Source organism: Vigna unguiculata, chromosome 5 (genome assembly GCF_004118075.2).
Source record: "Vigna unguiculata cultivar IT97K-499-35 chromosome 5, ASM411807v1, whole genome shotgun sequence".
Classification (NCBI taxonomy): domain Eukaryota; kingdom Viridiplantae; phylum Streptophyta; class Magnoliopsida; order Fabales; family Fabaceae; genus Vigna; species Vigna unguiculata.
Window position 1 is genome coordinate 1,678,874 of NC_040283.1, and position 18,741 is coordinate 1,697,614.

General features: G+C 33.0%; 2 protein-coding genes across 2 annotated transcripts; one reads left to right on the top strand and one right to left on the bottom strand.

Annotated features, from left to right (window-relative positions):
• The first annotated feature begins 5,034 nt into the window (after window positions 1-5,034).
• LOC114183833 (serine/threonine-protein kinase phg2) lies at window positions 5,035-13,364 on the top strand. The gene is made up of 4 exons (XM_028070988.1): window positions 5,035-6,382; window positions 6,537-6,587; window positions 6,767-6,839; window positions 12,869-13,364. Exons 1-4 carry the CDS (start codon window positions 5,469-5,471, stop codon window positions 13,031-13,033), a joined length of 1,203 nt encoding a protein of 400 aa, XP_027926789.1. The 5' UTR covers window positions 5,035-5,468; the 3' UTR covers window positions 13,034-13,364.
• A 3,246-nt stretch (window positions 13,365-16,610) lies between these two features.
• LOC114183240 (protein bicaudal C homolog 1-A-like) lies at window positions 16,611-17,776 on the bottom strand. Its single transcript, XM_028070175.1, has one exon. The coding sequence runs from the start codon at window positions 17,608-17,610 to the stop codon at window positions 16,810-16,812; it is 801 nt and encodes a 266-aa protein (XP_027925976.1). The 5' UTR covers window positions 17,611-17,776; the 3' UTR covers window positions 16,611-16,809.
• Window positions 17,777-18,741: the final 965 nt, after the last annotated feature.

Below are 18,741 nucleotides of genomic sequence, written 5' to 3' on the forward strand. Positions count from 1 at the left end.
ATATAGTTGAGAATTCAATCTTTTTTTTTCTTCTTAGTAAAAAAACGAAAATAAAAATTAATGGGTTTATATATATTTTTTTCCATATATTGAGAAATTATGATTCTATATATGACATTATGGTTATATATATATATATATATATATATATATATATATATATATATATATATATATATATATATATATAAATAATATTAATTTTATGCATATAAGTTATTTGACATTTTTTAAGGTCAAAACATTAAGACAATAATGTTATAGGTTTTAATTTTGTTTATTTTATCTAATGTGAAACTTTGACTCACACTTAAACTATTTTCAACAAAAACGGGTTACTTTATTATACAAACTAAAAGAAATATTTTCAAATGATCTATACAAATACCTTTGTGATAAAAGAGAAATGTCATACATTCTTCAAGTAAAATGTATATCTAAAAAATTTTATTTAAAAGATTTGTAATTTATACTCTTACTACTATTATAATTAATTTTACCATGAAAAGAAATATTTGGTAGAAAATAGAGAGTAATCAGTCTCCTCATGATTCCCTCGAAGAGAGGTGGGGAAGTTCTCAGTGGACACTAAACATTTTCTTTCATTCCTACGTTTCATCCAACACAAATGATGAACTTTTTTCTTTCATATATTTATGTTTTCCTTTCATTGACTTTATTTCCCTCGACCAAACCAAAAACAAAAACATCATGAAATACAAAAGTACTTTTTGTATTTTGTATTGTAATAAAGACCAACCAAAAACACACGAGTAAAGAAGGCTTAAACAATACGAAATACAAAAGTATTTTTTTGTATATATATACGTACAAGTATACAATAAGAAGATGATTAAATTTTGAAGTAAGATAGATAGATAGTGGATTGAAAGTACTAGGCTATAAATTACGATATCACATGGCATGCCACTCCTACATATATCTTAAAGGCTAAAAGTGGACCGTGCACACGAATCTGACAAATTTAACCCATGCAATATTCTCTCTTTTTTTTTTCTTCTTCTTTCTCTCTCGCTTTCCCAAACTTACAGTTATCCCCCACACTCTCACATGCATGCACTGACATACCCACTCATCATAACACATGCACATGCAAACACAACACTTCTCTCTCTCTTCAAAAACAAAAAAAGTCAACAGTCAATGCCCTAACACTACAAGATGTTTGAAGAAAAACCCAGTGTTATGTATGTGTGGAGATGGATGATGGATGGAAATGGTGATGATGGTCGTATTGATGATGGCATGATGACGATATAATAAAGAAGAGAAATTGTTTAGGAGATTTATAAAAATAATTACACAGTGAAACTTGTCTCTCTTCAATTGTCCACTCATGTTTGAAAGTGGGAAAAAGACACCATGGCGCTAGCTAACCCACTTTCTCTAATGGGAACATCTACATTGCCAATGCTATCATTGTTTGGTCCCCTTCCCCTTAGTACCCCATGGAATCTCTCACATTTACTAAAACTCATGCCACCATATCCCATGCATGATTATTACGTATACATTTATATTCATTTGCAAAACAAATTTATGTATGTTGAAAAAGGGTTTATTATGGTCGATACCGTTGTAAGTTTCACATCGACTTAAAATAAAAAGATTTTATAGTATATAAATGAGATATAAACATTACTTTAAATACTGGTTTTGTGAAATTGAGTTAGACTTAAACTTCATTTCTAACAGTAAAATTTTGGATAAAAGGACAGATATGGACGAAACGAAACTCATGATGAATAATTGAAGAAGAAACACAAAGAGACAAACTCCTAATCTGGAGTTGTTTTCAGCGTCAACTGTTTTACCAATAAACTCCTAATTGGTCGCAACTATATATATTATTTTAAATTAACTACTTACGTCTAACTTAGTTTGTCCACACTTAAAGATATATATTAAGATTTTGTGCTTATGAGATATACTCTTACATCATTACTAGCAAGAATTTTAGGTCGTAAAGTGGAGATCCTTGTCTTTCTTTTTGGTTTTTATAATTCAAATGAGACTCACGATTTATATTTTATTCTCAAAACTTGAAAAATTTCTTTAAAATAAAATAGTGCATTGCATTGAGTTAAATATGTTTTTGCTCCCTTAACTATCACTGAATTTTGGAATTAGTCAATTTCAAAACTTTTGACCAATTTAGTAATTCATCTTTCGAAATACGTGAATTTAGTCATTTTTAAATATATTTTTAATCTCTTAACTTTTTGTAAATTTTAAAATTAATCTATTTTGAAACTTTAGACCAAATTAGTCTATTTAACCATGATATAATTAAGATGGTTAGTGAAATATTATGCATGTATCTTGAGGGTGAAAATTGAGGGTAGAAAGATATCGCCATCATGAACAAAAGTGTCCCTTTGATTCCAATCCATGCACTGCCACAGAGGTCACGCCTCTCATCTCTTTTGGTTGCTGCCTTTATAAGCGCATGACACATTATATCTTATTTTCTCCATTTGGCAAACACTTTTTTCTTTGTAGAAAAAATGAGGTTGCAGCATTTCATACAACCATCACATACAAAAACCAAAGTAATCATTATCAACATTCAATTCCTCAAGGAGAAAAAAAAAACTGTGGTGCATTTCCAACTTTCCCAAATCTTCTAATCAATCACAAATTCTTTGGCAAACACTGTTTTGTGCAAGGTTTTCTGATAAACCCCTCTCTCTGTATGTAAATAAGAATTTTTCAGAAACGTTTGTGTAATTAAGAGTTGGAATTGGCCCGGCATGTCAAAGACTTGTACAATTTTCCAACATAGTTTAAGCTGCGGAATTTGGTTGATTGACCCCTCACCCTTCTTTGAAAATTTCTTTCGAAATAAAGCTGTTTTGCTTTATATAGAGAGAGAGAGCATGTTCTATGGGCTGGAAAGAAAGGACCAGCTTTTCAGCAATGTTCAGCCAAGCTCATTCTTCATCTTTATACACATCCACATTCAAATATAAATATATCAAATTAATATCACCAACCAACATTAGTCTTATTATTTCACCTCATATATTTAATGTTTTTCGTCGTTTAGAAGTCGAGATCTTCGATAATTTAAATATATTTTTTTTTAACCTTCTAAAACATTTTTGAAAGATAAAACCGTAAGAAAACTACAAAACGTAATTCAGTTATATTATAGGTAGAGTTGGTTTGGGAACATTAGTCATATGTAGTACAAGATTGATTTTGAAAACGAGTCTAAATTTCTTTTATTATTAAATTTTTTGATATTGTCTTTTATTGAACATTAAAAATACGATATATCAGTATTTTAAAATTTTAAAATAAAAAATTAATAATCATCGATATATTTTAAAGATACAACAACATAAAAATATTACAATGAAACACAACAAACGATCTAAGTTCTTTTGAATACTTTCTTCTTGATAAGCCCTTTCCAAGAGAGAAAAAAAAAAGTATAGAAGAGAACATATCACACAAATTAAGAGAAACAGTGAGAGAGAAAGAGAGAGAGACCGTACAAATAGATGGAAGGAGGGTGGGAAGCACATGGCTTTTGCAAGGAATGTCTTACAATAAAAGCCCACGTCGCAGTGTTTGGATTCTCGGGTTGTGTGGAGACACCATCATCATCATGCATGCCCAAATCAAACTCTCCTATTCTATTTATTTCTTTATAATTGCATCTTAATAATCAATTAATCACTTGTGTCCAAAGTGTCCTTTCCCCTTCTTTATTATATATATGCCATTCTTCACAGCTACCTCATCATGCCCTCCCACTTAAATTACTTACTTATATTCCTTCCCCAATTCCCATACCACAAACATAACAACAAAATACCCAAAAAACTGCACTTTGTTTCATCTCTCTGCTGCTTCATTTTTTAATTCAGACTTTTTTAGTTTTTCAATACCCTTTTGTTTAAACAACAATTTATTTAGTGTAGCCATTTTGCATGATCACTCATCAGATTTAATTATGCAGAAAGGATGGGTAAAATATTAATAAATATAATGTGTGTGGGCTAATTAAGTTTGGTATATTGCTGCCATGCCACTCTTTAAAAACTATACCTTTAGAGTTACTTCTCCCAAAACTTGTAATAAGAGTCACTGTAAAAGTAAACTTTTGACAACAACATTTTCAAAAGTTGCATTATTCAAAAAGCATGCAGTTGAATGTTCAGAGCAAGTCCATTGATCAGGATCACATCGGACATATAAATCAAAAAAGTTCAAAACCAACATGCAAAAATACTACAACATCACAACCATCGAATATTTTTTTCCAAAGGAGAAAATTTATTTCAACAACCCATTCATGCATACACATAAATCACTTTATAAAGTTGTACTATTTCTCTGTAAAAGTTGTTAGAGTTCAACCAAAAAAAAACAAAACCAGATAAATAATATTACCTACGAGGATTTAAAATGTTAATAATTAGGGTAACCCGACCAGAAGGTCATTAGGGCTAAAAAGGAGCTTTTAGGGACATAACAAAAAGGGTGAGACCCTTTGCAGTCATTTTCTCCTCGGAACATGGCCCAAAACTGTTCGCTGGCAGGACCCTTCTCTTTGTCCACCCCATATTAAAATACACACTAATTAATAGGCATCGCAAAAAAAAAAAAAAGTTGTTGAAAAAGGGCAAAAAGTTATCACATTTCTCGTTTTTTGCAAAAATTAAGAATAATCAAGGTTTTAAACACATAACTAAATAATTACGTCACCCTTACAACACCAGGAAATGTGTTTACACGATCAGCCTTTAAGATTTAATTATACCAAAGCTACCTCATCTTCTCTGAGATTCATTAATTAAACATTTTGGCATTTCAACTTAATGATGTTATTGCAAGTAATTTTTTTTTAATCACACAGTCATCGTCATTAGAGTTTAAGAAAATTATCAAATTATACAGGCACACAAACCCTTGTCATAGAATAATGCTGAAAGACATGTATACAAATATAAAATATAAAAAAAAATTATTTATTTATTCAACTGACAGAGAGACCACCATCTCTCGTTCTTTCCCTCTCTCTCTCTCTCCTCTCTCTTTCTTTCTATTTTCTCTCATAGCTTCTGCAAACAGTTCTATCCCACAAGCGTCCAAACAAAGAGAATTAATGGAAAGTGAGATTTGCAAGAAAGAATTATTTAGTTCTCTTTGTTCTTGTTGTTGTTCTTGCTGCTGAGGATTATTTGCATAGTTCATGGCTGTCTTGTTACTGTTAACTCTCTTCCGTATTCATCATGTTGTCGATGATGCCAAACCACTATGCAACTCCTGTTCCTCCTCACCCTTTTGCACAATATAAACCCCAGATTCCGAATCCCTTCTCTTCTTTTTCTTCTTCCTCTTCTAATGGATTGTGCTGAGATCAGACACGTGTCCGGCGACTACAGCTTCGACATCATCGGATTTGGTTTCTCGGTCTGTGGAGTGAGTCCAATATGACCATGGTTCCTTCTCAAAACGGGAAACATCAGAACATTAATAGGAGTGGTGATTATGTTATTTATGGTAACACGACAACGAGTAGTGCTATGAACCAGGTCATTGAAGTTGAAGGAGGCTACAATTGCTTACTAGGATCTGATTTTGTGGTGAGGAGACACATCATGGCTGAGGCTGAAGAATCATCCAGACACAACAACAACAATACCAACGAGGAAGCTGAACCTGGTGGCTGTGGTTCAACCTCAAAGGATGAAGAAGTAGAAGGAACAAACACAAACACCAACACCAACACCAATATCAATAACAACAATAACTGGCTTCAATTAGGCATAGGTTTGACAAGTACAAAGGAAGAAACCGTTCCGACAACAATCGCCTCAGGGCCTGTGGAGTTAGAGTTGCTGCCCTCACGGCGGAGGTTCGATCAGCCGGCGGCGTTTTTTCCGGTGGTGGCTTCCGGGAGAGGAGGGTCTAGTTTTGGTGGTTCTTCCTCTTTGGTTTTTGAGCATCAAACGACGTCGCCTTCTTCCATGTCCATGTCTATGGGTAGTGGTCCAATTACCTCAACCTTTGGTCATCAAGAGATGATGAACTGGGCATTTGGTCCACTACTTCCTCCTTCTATTCCTATTATGCCCTCTTCTTCCTCTTTCACTCATCTCCCACCACCTCCTCCTCCTTCTTCTTCTTCTTCCTCATTACAAACCTGTCACTCCTCTTTCAGGCCTCCCTTAGGATCCTACTTTCCCACACCCTTTCATCACTTCCCTTCTTCTTCTTCTTCTGGATTTGATCAATACGACGTGGCCGGAGCAGGACCAAGCTCCGATGTCACCGTTCGAGTTGTCGATCCTCCCAGAAGACCTCATTCTGGAATATGGTTCATGTTACAAGCCTCTCAGAATCAGTAAGCTAATTAATTAAAATGCCGATTAATATTTTTTATTTTCTTTTTATCCCCTATATACATGTGTTTGTGCATGCATCTAGCTACCCAGGCTAGTGCAATTTAATTCGCTTTCTGTGATGAAACTCACTTTGTTTTAATCTGCACAATGCAGAGCGAAAGAACCGTTCTTGCCACAAATACCTAAGAACTACCTTAGAATTAAGTAAGTGGTTTTGTTTCTTTGTTTCTTTTTTCGTTTGTTTGTTTGTTTGTTTCTTCTCTCTTTCTTGAGCAGCTTGGGGCTTTTCTTGTCAGTGTGTAATCAATGTCGTTTTGATCATGATTTGATCGTATTTGGAGCTGCAAAACTCATCATTTCTTTTTGACTTTGTAAACTTTCAGAGACGGAAGGATGACAGTTCGGTTGCTATTGAAGTATCTGGTTAGCAAACTCAGACTGGAAAGCGAATCAGAGGTACTTTCAAGTTTCAACCATCTCTTTAGCTTTTTTATATAAAAATATATAAATTAATAATTAATCTACTTACTTGCTGATATTATATATGTGTGCTTCTGCGAAGTAGAAAAAGCTAGGGATTTTCCATCGTTGTTTGTTGCTCTCTTGCTCATCCCATTAATCCGTTGCTGCTCCTTTATTAGGCATGTAATTAGCGAGATGAAAATGAACATAGCGGATTACATAGGAGTGTCCGAAAAGGAAATAGAACTACGTTTTCATCAAAAGTACCAAAGTACATTAAAATAGAAACCTAGTGGGGTTAGAAAGATGAAAGATACAGCAGAACTAAAGCAGGTTTATCTAGTGATGGACCAAATATATATGTTTCTTCCCTTAAAATCATTAAAAAAAAAAGTATGCAGGTGAGAGGTATATTTCTCGAAACTGGTCTTGCATTTCCGTTTTCATTACATTTCATACTCATTCTGTGTCATGGTGTAAACATGACTTGATCAGAATCATGGTGTTTTTTGTCTATCCCACCAACACATTATAACTACATATATATATCAGAGGCTTCCACATAGGATCCCAGGAACCTTCTATTTTTGTGTTGTGTTTGGTGGTGGGAATTGGGGTATTATTAGTTAGGTGCACCGCAACTGTTCAAAAGGAGAACCTTAATTAAAGATATATCATAATTACTAATTAATCACTTCACGCGAAAAAATAATAATATATATTTTCTTTCAAGCCAAAAGTCAGTTTCATGGAACCAATGACTTCACTGTTTCTGCAGATTAGAATACTCTATATACCCAGTTTCATCGTAATAATCACCCGCGCGTATGCTCGAGTAGTTTATGATTTCAGTGACTTACCACTGATTTGCATGAAAGTAACTTTAAATGGTCTACACCACATATGAGTGCAGAAAGAGGGAGAAACTTGTTTAAAAAACATTGAAATGTTTCCAGGAACCTAAACCAGATTAAGATTTAAACTTGATATGAGTATAATATGTTTATGGTGTAGATAAAAGATATGTACTAAGCTTGGATAAGAAATGGTCACTTATATGTACTAAGCAGGATTAAGAATAATGAGTATAGTTTATTTGGGAAACTATTCTGCATAATCTGTCAGGGCTTATACAGAAAAAATAGGTTTATATACTTATATATATATATATATATATATATATATATATATATATATATATATGTATAACCCTAGTTGTTGAGATTGTGCACGTTAAGTTTGGGTGGAAAGTTAATGATAGAGTGTAGAGAAGTAGTATTGAATTGGGTTGAGAAATTAGGTGTACTTTGAGATACTTATGATCTACGATCATAATGAAACATGTGCACGAGGCTATATATGCATTGAGTGATATTATTAGAATGTGCGCATTATAGTGTGTCGACCCAGAACTTTATAATACTTCATGCACACTTCATCATCGAACACCACTACTACTTGTTGCCTAATAATTGCTAAAAAAAGGTTTGAATCCTTAGAGAAAACGAAGCAACGCATAAATCTACATCATAATAATATTCATGCATGCCCTTAAAATTACTAGATCTCAATCACCTAGGAGAAAAATTGAGATCTATTTATATATACAATGATTAGGTGCTCACCCCACTCATTTATCATTTGCACTCAGTCCATGATACCATACTCAGTTTTAGCATCATGGAAACATTTTTAAACCAGTTGATTTTTTAACACTGAATCATTACAAAAATTAGTAAAGGAGCTTCGATTGCTTTTCCTCTTTTTAATTATTTTTGAATTTTTTTTTTTTGTTATATCGTTATACATCTGAAGTTCACAACGTACTTCGACATCAGTATTGTTGCTTCGGCAACGAGAAACATATTCAGGAACTTTTATTAGGGATTCAGTGACTTGAATTGTTAAAGCTTTGCTGTTTTTAAATGTTAACCTTTTTTTTCCCTATCATGAAGATTTAAGGCATTTTAGGTATTAAATCCTCTCTTATTCTAGCTACCAACAATAGTTTTCAGGAAGTGTTTTCAATCTCAATGTTTATCGCATTTGATCTTTGCTATGTTATCGAATTGGCTGATTTTTGGGGTCAAAAACGTTTGTTTTTCTCTCAAAATTCAATCGAAGAACTTCAGTTTTTTGTTAAACATATAAGCTTTTCTAAACATGTTTCTATAAATAACTTGTAACTAAAAATTGATAATTTATTTACTTTTAAAATATAGGAATTTTGGTGTTCAAATAAAACAATCTCTATGTAATATCTGCTTTGATATTTATTTTTCTACAAAGACCAAATTTTCATAAGAATTTTTTCGTTTAAGTTTAATATAATCGCATGTACATGGAGTTTAGGTTGCCAGGAAATGAAATTTAGAAGGAAATATAAATTTTTGAAAATAATGAGTGGATTAAGAGTAGAAAATATCAATGTTCATATATTATGTTTAGGTTTTCGTTGTGTTGAATACCAGTTTTGTCTGTATTTGCAACAACAGAAGTATTATCCACTAAACAACAAAAGCCAAGGAACATGTTTTGGAATAGAATAATGGTCTTAGACTTTTCATGCCAAACTGACACAAAAAAACAGAAGCATCAGTGTCAAATGTATGGAACATGCATCACAACTTTCATTCACAAACCCATTTGTTTAATTTAATTTGTAGTCTAGCACGCAAAATCTCGTATACGTTCATGGTATGCATTACCAGATTGTCTAAAAAATAAGCCATGCGAGATTGCAGAATACATAAAATCGACATTCCATTGTTCGTCAGATTTTCATGCAACTTACTTTTCGGTCAACTCTCCTCGTTGTTTTTTTTATATTATATTATAATATATACATATATATATATATATATATATATATATATATATATATATATATATATATATATATATATATATATATATATATATATGCATGCTGCATGATCTTTATATATTAAGGATGAGAAAGGAATAATATATATAAATATATAAATGAGAATATATTATCGTGAAGGAATTAACTTTGACTATGATTATATTAAGTAATTAATCTTATATTGAAATAAAGTAATTTAAATATATGGTTAGGATTTTGTTTTTCTTAATAAAAAAAACAAACTATAAGTTGATGCAGGGAGGTGTCATTGAGTTGTATATGGGATTTGTTTATTCTAAAATATGGGATTTGTTTATTTTAAAAACCCTGTATTTGAGGACTACTACTTACTAAAAAAAATATTTATTTGTCATCTCTCTGAATATTGCTTATATTATTGGCACATGTTTCAGATATATTTATTTTAATACTGACTTACCTTCTTTTTTTTAAATTATTTTCGGCTGGAAAAAACCTACTATATATATCTATCAAAACTTAGTTTTTGATATAAGGAGAAGATTATTCTGAGAATGAGTTGCGTGAGCAGAAAGTTTATACGTGCTGGTTATTATCATTAGATTAATCTATAATAAGTTTGTCATATATATAGTTAATTAGAATGTGTGACGCACTCAACATAACTCCTCTGGCTGCTGGTTTAGAATTTGTTTTTGCCTTGATGTTGTTTTTTGTTTGTTATGAGAAGTCAACCTAAGACTCCTCAGTTGTATATATACCAGACATCATAAAAAATATAGAAGAACATGGTAGCTGGTTTGCATGTAGTTTCCCATGCCGCCCGGAACCGAAAACCAGACACACATATATATATAATTCACACATCATTTTTGTTTGGAACTAAAGACCTAATGATTAGGTTTATAATGAGTGTGTTACATGTATAAATATGAGTTTCTGAGATCGTAAATTCTGGAAAAGTTATAGATAGTGGTAATATAGTTTGCATAGGTTTAATAGAAAATAGAATGAAGATGGATATGAATAATAGAGAATAGAGAGAGTCAAGGCAATAATGAGTGGAAGAAAGCAAAAAAGATGTGTGTTTGATTGTGGAAGGTGTGTAGCCCTGGGTTTATTATTTGTTTTTTTCCCTTTTCCTTGTTGCTTTTGCAATTTATAAAGAGTGCATTGACTTTAAGATGTAAAAACACATAATGTTAAAGTTGGATATATATATCTTTATCTTGGCCTACTTAGTTGACAGCACTAGTGATACAAAAAGGTTAGCAGATATTTGTTCTTAATTTAACTCAAACATCATATCCTAGGGTTTCCAAAATCACACGTGGACCCTGTCATTCTCACCACTCAATACCTATCTGCATGCCTTCAATTTTCTCTCTCTCTCTTCTCTTTCGTCACGCTTTCGCTTCAAAAGTGTAGGCCCTTCCCATTTTCATTTGCTCTCTCTCTTTGTTTCTCTCTCCTTTTCTACGGAATATTTGGCTTAAAAGCTCCATCAAACTGTCAAGTGCTGCACTCTCATGGAATGGAACCAAAAGAAAGAATCGCATTATGTGTGTACGCAGCATCTTCCACCAACCACAGTATAATCACTCTAATAATAACAACAACTCCCCAATTCACCATCAAAAAAACTCACTTTAAAACAACAAAAGTTGCTGACTGAAAAAAAACACGCCACTTTAATCACTTGTTTATTAATTAACATACTTTGTCGAGTTCAAACATGTGGTACGACATTAAATAAAGGACATGTAGTTTGTTTTTTGTTTTTTTTTTTATGTAGATGAGACATGAAAAATGAAATGTAGTAGTAATGTTGACGGTGGCATGCATTAGGGTTTGGGTGGCGCAACGTGATGGAGACGTGCATGATGAGCATGGAAAAAATTTAGTAATATAAACGCGTGATTAGGTCTCTTGAAAGGAGGAAAAATTTGAAGAGAATAAAAGATTATAGCCGTGGTTGATGGATCCAGCGTTGCATTTGCATGATATAATATATATAGTACGTTATGGTGTTTATTATTATAATAATAATAAGAAGAATAAGAAGTGATTAGTGATAGAAAAAAGAAAAGAATGAAGTCTAAGAGATGATGATTATGGGTTGAGAAGAAAGTGTGAATGGGCCCCCATAATGATTAAAGAGAGGGCAGTTTTTGAGATGGTGGGTTGGGTGGGCATTTCCACGATTGCCCGCTGACCCAAATATGCGTGCATGCTTAAGGATTTAGGAATCTCTTGCCTTAAACAAAAATACTTTTTCTCAAACATTAAATTCAAATACCAAAGTGGAGATGTGTGTGGATCAATCTTATGCGTAAAGTAGAAGTTACAAAGATCTTATGCCTTCCTTAGTAGGCCCTAGACGTAAGCCACTCACAAACCATGACTTCATACTGATATCATATTCTTCTTCTTTTTTCTCTCTATAATTTCATTTTTACTTTCATGCAACAACTTCTTAGTATAATGGAAAAAACACCGATAGTCTTAATAAAAGCTAATTTTTATATTTTTAGAAAGAAAAAAAAAGTGAATAGTAATGAAAGATAGTGTGAAATACCGGTGTCTTAGTATGATTAGAGTTATTTTCCTTTGCATAATCAAATAGGAAAAATGTTGTTTAATACCATTTAACAACCATTTGATAATTTATATAAGGGTAAAATAGTCTTAACATGATAGTAAAAAAAATGGTAAAAAAAATGGTGTGAAAATACCCGTGTCTAACCAAATAATTAAGAAAAATTTTCTCTTTATCATTTCTCTAAACATGTCATTACATGAAGAAAATTATGAGCATTTCACATATTTTGTATATATAATTTAAACAGTGGAGTCTTCTTTACTTGAAAGTAAACTAAAGCGAGGCGTCGCGTAAACCTAATGATGGTTTATAGTATATCAAAATAAAGAAATGAAATTTGGAAAAATGGAAAATGAAGATTATAAGAACTATAATTTCTTATAATAACGCACTAGATGAAAAGTTGTGATGATGAGTTTAAGCATGTACTGTGTATTTCTTGTTTTGTTGTGGTGGTGGATGTATAACATGACTGTGTAGGCACGTGATGTGGTGTGTGTGTGGAAGATGATAATGGAGAATGATAATAACAGTAATATTAATAAATGTGCAATGAATGAATCACTGTTGCAGATAGAGATAAGATGCAGAGGGCAGCAACTTTTACCTTTCTTAACGTTGCAGCATGTGAGAGACAACATTTGGAGTCCCAGAGACACCACCACAACACCTTTGCTTTCGGATTCCTCAACCTCGGATCATGTCATGGTTCTTCATTATGGTAGAACCACTGCTTAAGAACAAGTAACTTCCATGCTCTTAATTGTATTCTCTTGTTAACTTATCTAAACTTCTAAACCCTTTTTTTTTAGTAATTTTTTTTTCTCGATTTAATTTTCTATTCTAATGGCTTTTGATTATTATTTATTTTGATTTTTCTTCCCCTTCTATATATTTCTTAATTGACATGGAGATTGTGGAAAGGTCACATATATATTCCATTAGGGTTTTGGTTGGGGTGGGTAGAATTACCCTAAATTGTATTCCCATGTTGGACGGGGTGGGTGAGGAATTGCCATCAAATGTATTTTCCAAGCACAAAACTCAATCTAATTTTATCCACTAACCCAATTCCTCTCTTTATTCTCATTTATATATACTTTATTCTGCTTATAGAAAAAAATGAAAAATAAAAAGTGTAACTTAAATTATTATTATGGTTCTTAATAATTCTGATTAAATATAATATAATATTGTATCTAAAATTTATATAAAAAAATTCTGTAGTTTTTCTCGAGCTACAAGTATATACACCACCAATATTATGAGCAACTATATCATTTTGTTTTGTGCATAAGTAATATCATATGTTAATTATTATAATTAGAAATACATGATGTATATATCACTGATTGCAGGAGTACATTTCCTTTAACAAAACTATACTTGACAAATTTTAAGCTTAGTTTTAGATAATGATGATTTTTTTTTTTTTTCTTTTAGGAGCATGTACGTCTTTCAATTGTTAGTACGAAGCCAGGACCGTACATAAAATTGGGAAAAAAAAAGTATGCATTGTATGGGTGTTTTTAACGATTAAAAAACTTGAGAAAAAATTTATTTGATTAATAAAAAAAATTATCAATATATACAGTAATAAAAAAACACGTACATTTAAATTTTAGTTGCTCAATTTATTTTAATGAATTGAAAATTATTTTTGAAAATATCGACATTATATCCAACGTTGATAGAGACAAGTTTGGTATTATTAAATATATTAATGGAAGCAAAAATCTTTCGTTAAAATATTATTACGAAGAAATATAGAATCGGCATGAAAGTTCATTAGACCTGTAAAAAGGTGAAATAAGACACAGTTATTCAAGAAGAAAATACGTGTAGAAATCCTTTCACTAAAAAATTAAGGACTTGAATCCTGAATGAAAAAAATTAAGCCCTAACAATATAAATTAAACAAAGTACAATTTTTCATTTATTTTTAATAGGAAGAAATTTATCAAGTTTTAGTTTTAGAAGTTGTTGTAAATACTGAAATGAACTTAACAAGATCTAGACAGCAATTTTTATTTTTATTTCTTGTAATCTTACCGAGAATGTTTTTTAAGAATTTGACTTCGAGTAGGATGTGCATGCAAAAAAGTAATATAACAAATAAATACTACTATTTCTATAGTTATCAGTTTATATTATTTTCATGCATTTTTATCTGTATCCGTTTTGAGACTATATTTATATAAATTTTCACTTTTGATTAATTTCTTTGGTCGACAGTATATTGTGTCTACTATAGCTTACAACCTATTGGGCCTGAAGTTAGAGTAAACATGGGCTTCGAGAAGTCTAAAAAAAAAAGTCATATCTTTTTTTAACATGTTAGTCTTTAGTCCCTATGGTAGAGGAGGAACATGTGAGTGACTCTAGAACATCGATGAAAACAATCTATAATAGCTAGAGTAAGTTATATTCATTGGGGTGCAGAACGAAAATAAGGAAGTGTAGGAAGAATTTGCTGGTTTGTTTGGGCCAGCGTGCCTAAAGACTAATTTGTACTAGTTTGGGAGGCCCATTATGTGGACAACTTTAATTGATTTTTGAAGCTGTGTACAACTTCCATATTAGTTTTTGAAAAACAAGTTTTTAAATGGGCCTCTGAAAGTGAATTTCATCGATCGCATTATTTCAAGAATTTCATGGGTGATGTGAATTGAAGCCCTCTAGTTGAGAGAAAAGATAGCATACTTCCATTCTCTCGCAAGAGTGGTTGTGACTTAAAGGATATTAGAGACAGAGTACCACGCAAGCAATCGAGAGGAACCTCTAACAACAATCAAGAGAACAAATGGTAAACCTTAACCAGACATCACAAATCAATCAAACTGAATAGATTCTTAACTTGTTTGCACGGAGGAACATTTTAAATCAATCAAATAGAATACGGATTTCTTCGGTGACAAAACGTTTTATTATATAGTGCAATGCATTTAAAGCAATATGAGGAGGACATACCCTTAATTCAAAAAGTTATGTTTGAAACCATGATTAGCTTCACAAGCACATTGGCCAGTTTAAAGTTAAAAGTAGCTCAAATGATACCAATCTATGCAAAAGAAGGATCAAATCTAATCACTATAAACCATTTTCCAGCTTATCTCACCTGCTTTTCATTACCAATATCTGATTGAAGCCAACTGAAGTGGGATCGTAGTAAATTACTGTTCTAGAATTCCTGTATTAAGTAAACTGTGGCTATAATTTTTCCACAAGAGATCCTACTATTCAGACTTTCCACTCAAGCAAACTGTGGCAGTCACTTCACCTATAACCCAACTCATTGAATCATTACAAACACAAACCATCGAAGTGTCGCATTGTAAAATGTAGTTACGATAAGGATCAAGTAGTTGTTGGGATATTGATCATGATCATAACATATAGACAATATACCATCCATTATGTCATTTTTACATAAGAATGCAAAATTACAAAGTATACAATGACAAAGAAAAAAAGATGCCTCCACAACCACCATAAGTTATGACTATTTACAAATCACTTTGCAGAATATAAACATTAACACAATTATCTGAGGATCAATCTTATCAGTACAAACTGTAGGTACAATATCATATCTCACCTTGTGTTCCTTATTTCATAAAAAGGTAAAAAAGATCACCTCTTCTGCAGCATCATAGTTAGCATACATATAGAGTAGCTTAGGTTAATCTTATATTTTACAGACATACGAATTTTACTGGAGGAGGATATGCCTAAGGTTGCAGTTTATCAACATAACTATTGAGTCTATGGGAAACAAGAGATGGAAGAATCAAACAAGTCAGGCTACATAAAGAATATAAGTCAATTTAGTAGTGCACAATCACTTCACAGTGCATGGCTTAAAATAAAGAAAATGAACAAGTAATTTATTTCATAACAGCGGGGGCAAGTACAGTAACAGCATGAAATCTTACTCTAAAAGAGAATACTTTGATCGAAAAATAGAAGTATAATCAAGAGATCGTTATCATATTGTGGGGCAACTTAATGACATTTTAAGTATTTCTCAAATCATGATTCCATAATAATTCCATTTCAAAAAACCACCTCACTCTTCAACTCCTCAGGAGCATTAAATTGCACATTACTCTTCAAAATAACCTATGAACAATCTTTGAACAAAAGAGCAAAACCTACACTGACCATATGTGTGGTGCATTGATTAAGTGGCCATGCATCAGATTCATTATTCCCCCATGTTAAAGAAACCATGGGATCAGATAAACAGATATTGCAATAATGGCAACAAAGTCACTCAGAAAAAAATGGGAAAGAAAACAGGGCAAACAAGAAGTTTCAACAAAGAAAAGAGACAATAACAGTCACTAACCCCCTATTGTTCATTCACCATAGATAAACAAAAAATTCCTTATACATACGTGCATTTTCTATCCACAACTTAAAACCAGAGCAAAGAAACTATGAAAAGCTACACATACATAATACATACAAAGATACATACATGAACTCATCTTGATCCCATTACACCACGATCACGGAAAGCACTTCCTCAGCTTCTGGATTGCATTGTACATTTTCCTTCTGGACCCGACAGCGTTGATTCCCATATCTTTGAGATCCTCCAATGTCAACATAGGAAGCAACTCATCATCAACCTCATGGATCTCAAACATAGGCGCATACCTACTCAGACCTAACTCGAAAAGCCAAGACCTAACTCCGTCGCTCTTCCTCCGTTCCCGTGATTCCGATTCAACGCCGTCGTTGTCCGAAACCCTAACTCTCGGATCCTCGCTCCGATCCGCGTGCCAATAATCCACACCGTTATCTTCCACCGAGTGCACCGGGCTCTGGTCCTGTTCGAGTTCATGTTCGAAATCCCTAAAACCTTCTTCCTCACCGTTCTCGTCCACCGTTGCTCTCGGAGTCCAGTTTGATCTCAACCGCTTCGCCGTTGGTCCTCCTCGCTTCGCCTTTCCCCTACGGTTGTTGGTGCTTCCGAACTCTTCGCCGCCGTTCGCGAGGTTCGTGACGGAGCGCGCCTTCGAAGTTCTGGAAGATTCCTTCGGAGTCCGCCAGCTCCATGGCGGCATGCTCGGGCGGCGTGTGTGCGAGTCGTGGCCATGTAAGGCGGCGCGTTGGTCGCCGATCTCTCCTAGACGGACGCTCGGACGGCGTTGCCGCTTCGGAGCTAACGCCGGAGGGGCGGCGATCTCGATGCTCGGCTGCGATGCAGTTGCTGCAGCCGGCGGAGCCGTTTCCACCTCAACCTCCGGTGCAGAGGGAATTGGGGGGTCTGGCGGTGGTGGGTTAGTTTCGGGCTCTTCGGCCATTGTGGTTACAGTGGCAGGGGCGGTGTGCGCAGGATAAGGGAGACGGGTAGCTTTCTGGTGCGTTCGGGTGCAACGCTGCAATCACCTTCTAAGATTCTGCGCCGTTGGATGGTTATGATATGGATTGGTGAAAAGTGTGGATGGAGCCAAATAGACTCTGTGGTCTTCAGGCCAAGTCGCTGAATTGAATATTTGAAATAGAACCAGCATGCCACCTGTGTACCTACTATACTCAATGTTGACAAATTATCCCCAAATTAATTAATTAATCTTAATTAAGTCTAAAAAATTTAATAGGGTGTCACCCTAAATTTTTATTCACCTTAGATTAATTATAAATTTTTAATTAAATTTAGTTTGATTTTTATTTGGATCCGTTTTCGTAATTCTTTTTTAAAGTTAGTTAGGTCCTTAAAATGATATATTCAGTCACATAATAATACAAGTAGATTAACGATATAATTTCTTTTTAAAATTATGAATGTTTTTTTAACATTCTAAGGGATTTCTTATTTATTCATTTGAGTAATTTATATTTTTATAAACCCCAAATATTATTTCATGTGAATTTTGAAGATATGAAATACATGAGCCAGTTAAGTTAGGGATGGACAAGAATGTCAAAGAAGAAAGAGGAAAAGGGAAGAAGAGTCAAATTTTGTCACCCAGATTGAGTAAACATTGCTTTCTCAAAGAGTATGTTGGAATATGACCCACCAATATTGACTCACAAAAGCCTTCGCAGGAGGGTCCTTAATGAGCTTAATTGCAATTACATAATTATATTCACATAAATTACCCAACAAGTTATGATAAATAGGATTCCATGGGATTCTTCATAAGTTGTTGACATTTGCTTCCTTGATTCATTTAAATTAAATTTCAAATCTTTAATGATGTATTTACTTGAGGGAGAGGATTTGAGAGAGAGGGAGTGAATGGGTTTGAGTGGATTTGAGAGTGAATTATGTGTTATTTCTTTTAGGTGATTTAGAGATGATTATGAGTAGATTTAAAAATAAATTTTATAAAAGTTAGTGAGAAATTAGATTGATGTGATAAATTAAAAAATATGTTTTAATAAGTATTGATTAGATTATCATTTTGCCCTTTATGTAATAAGTAATATAA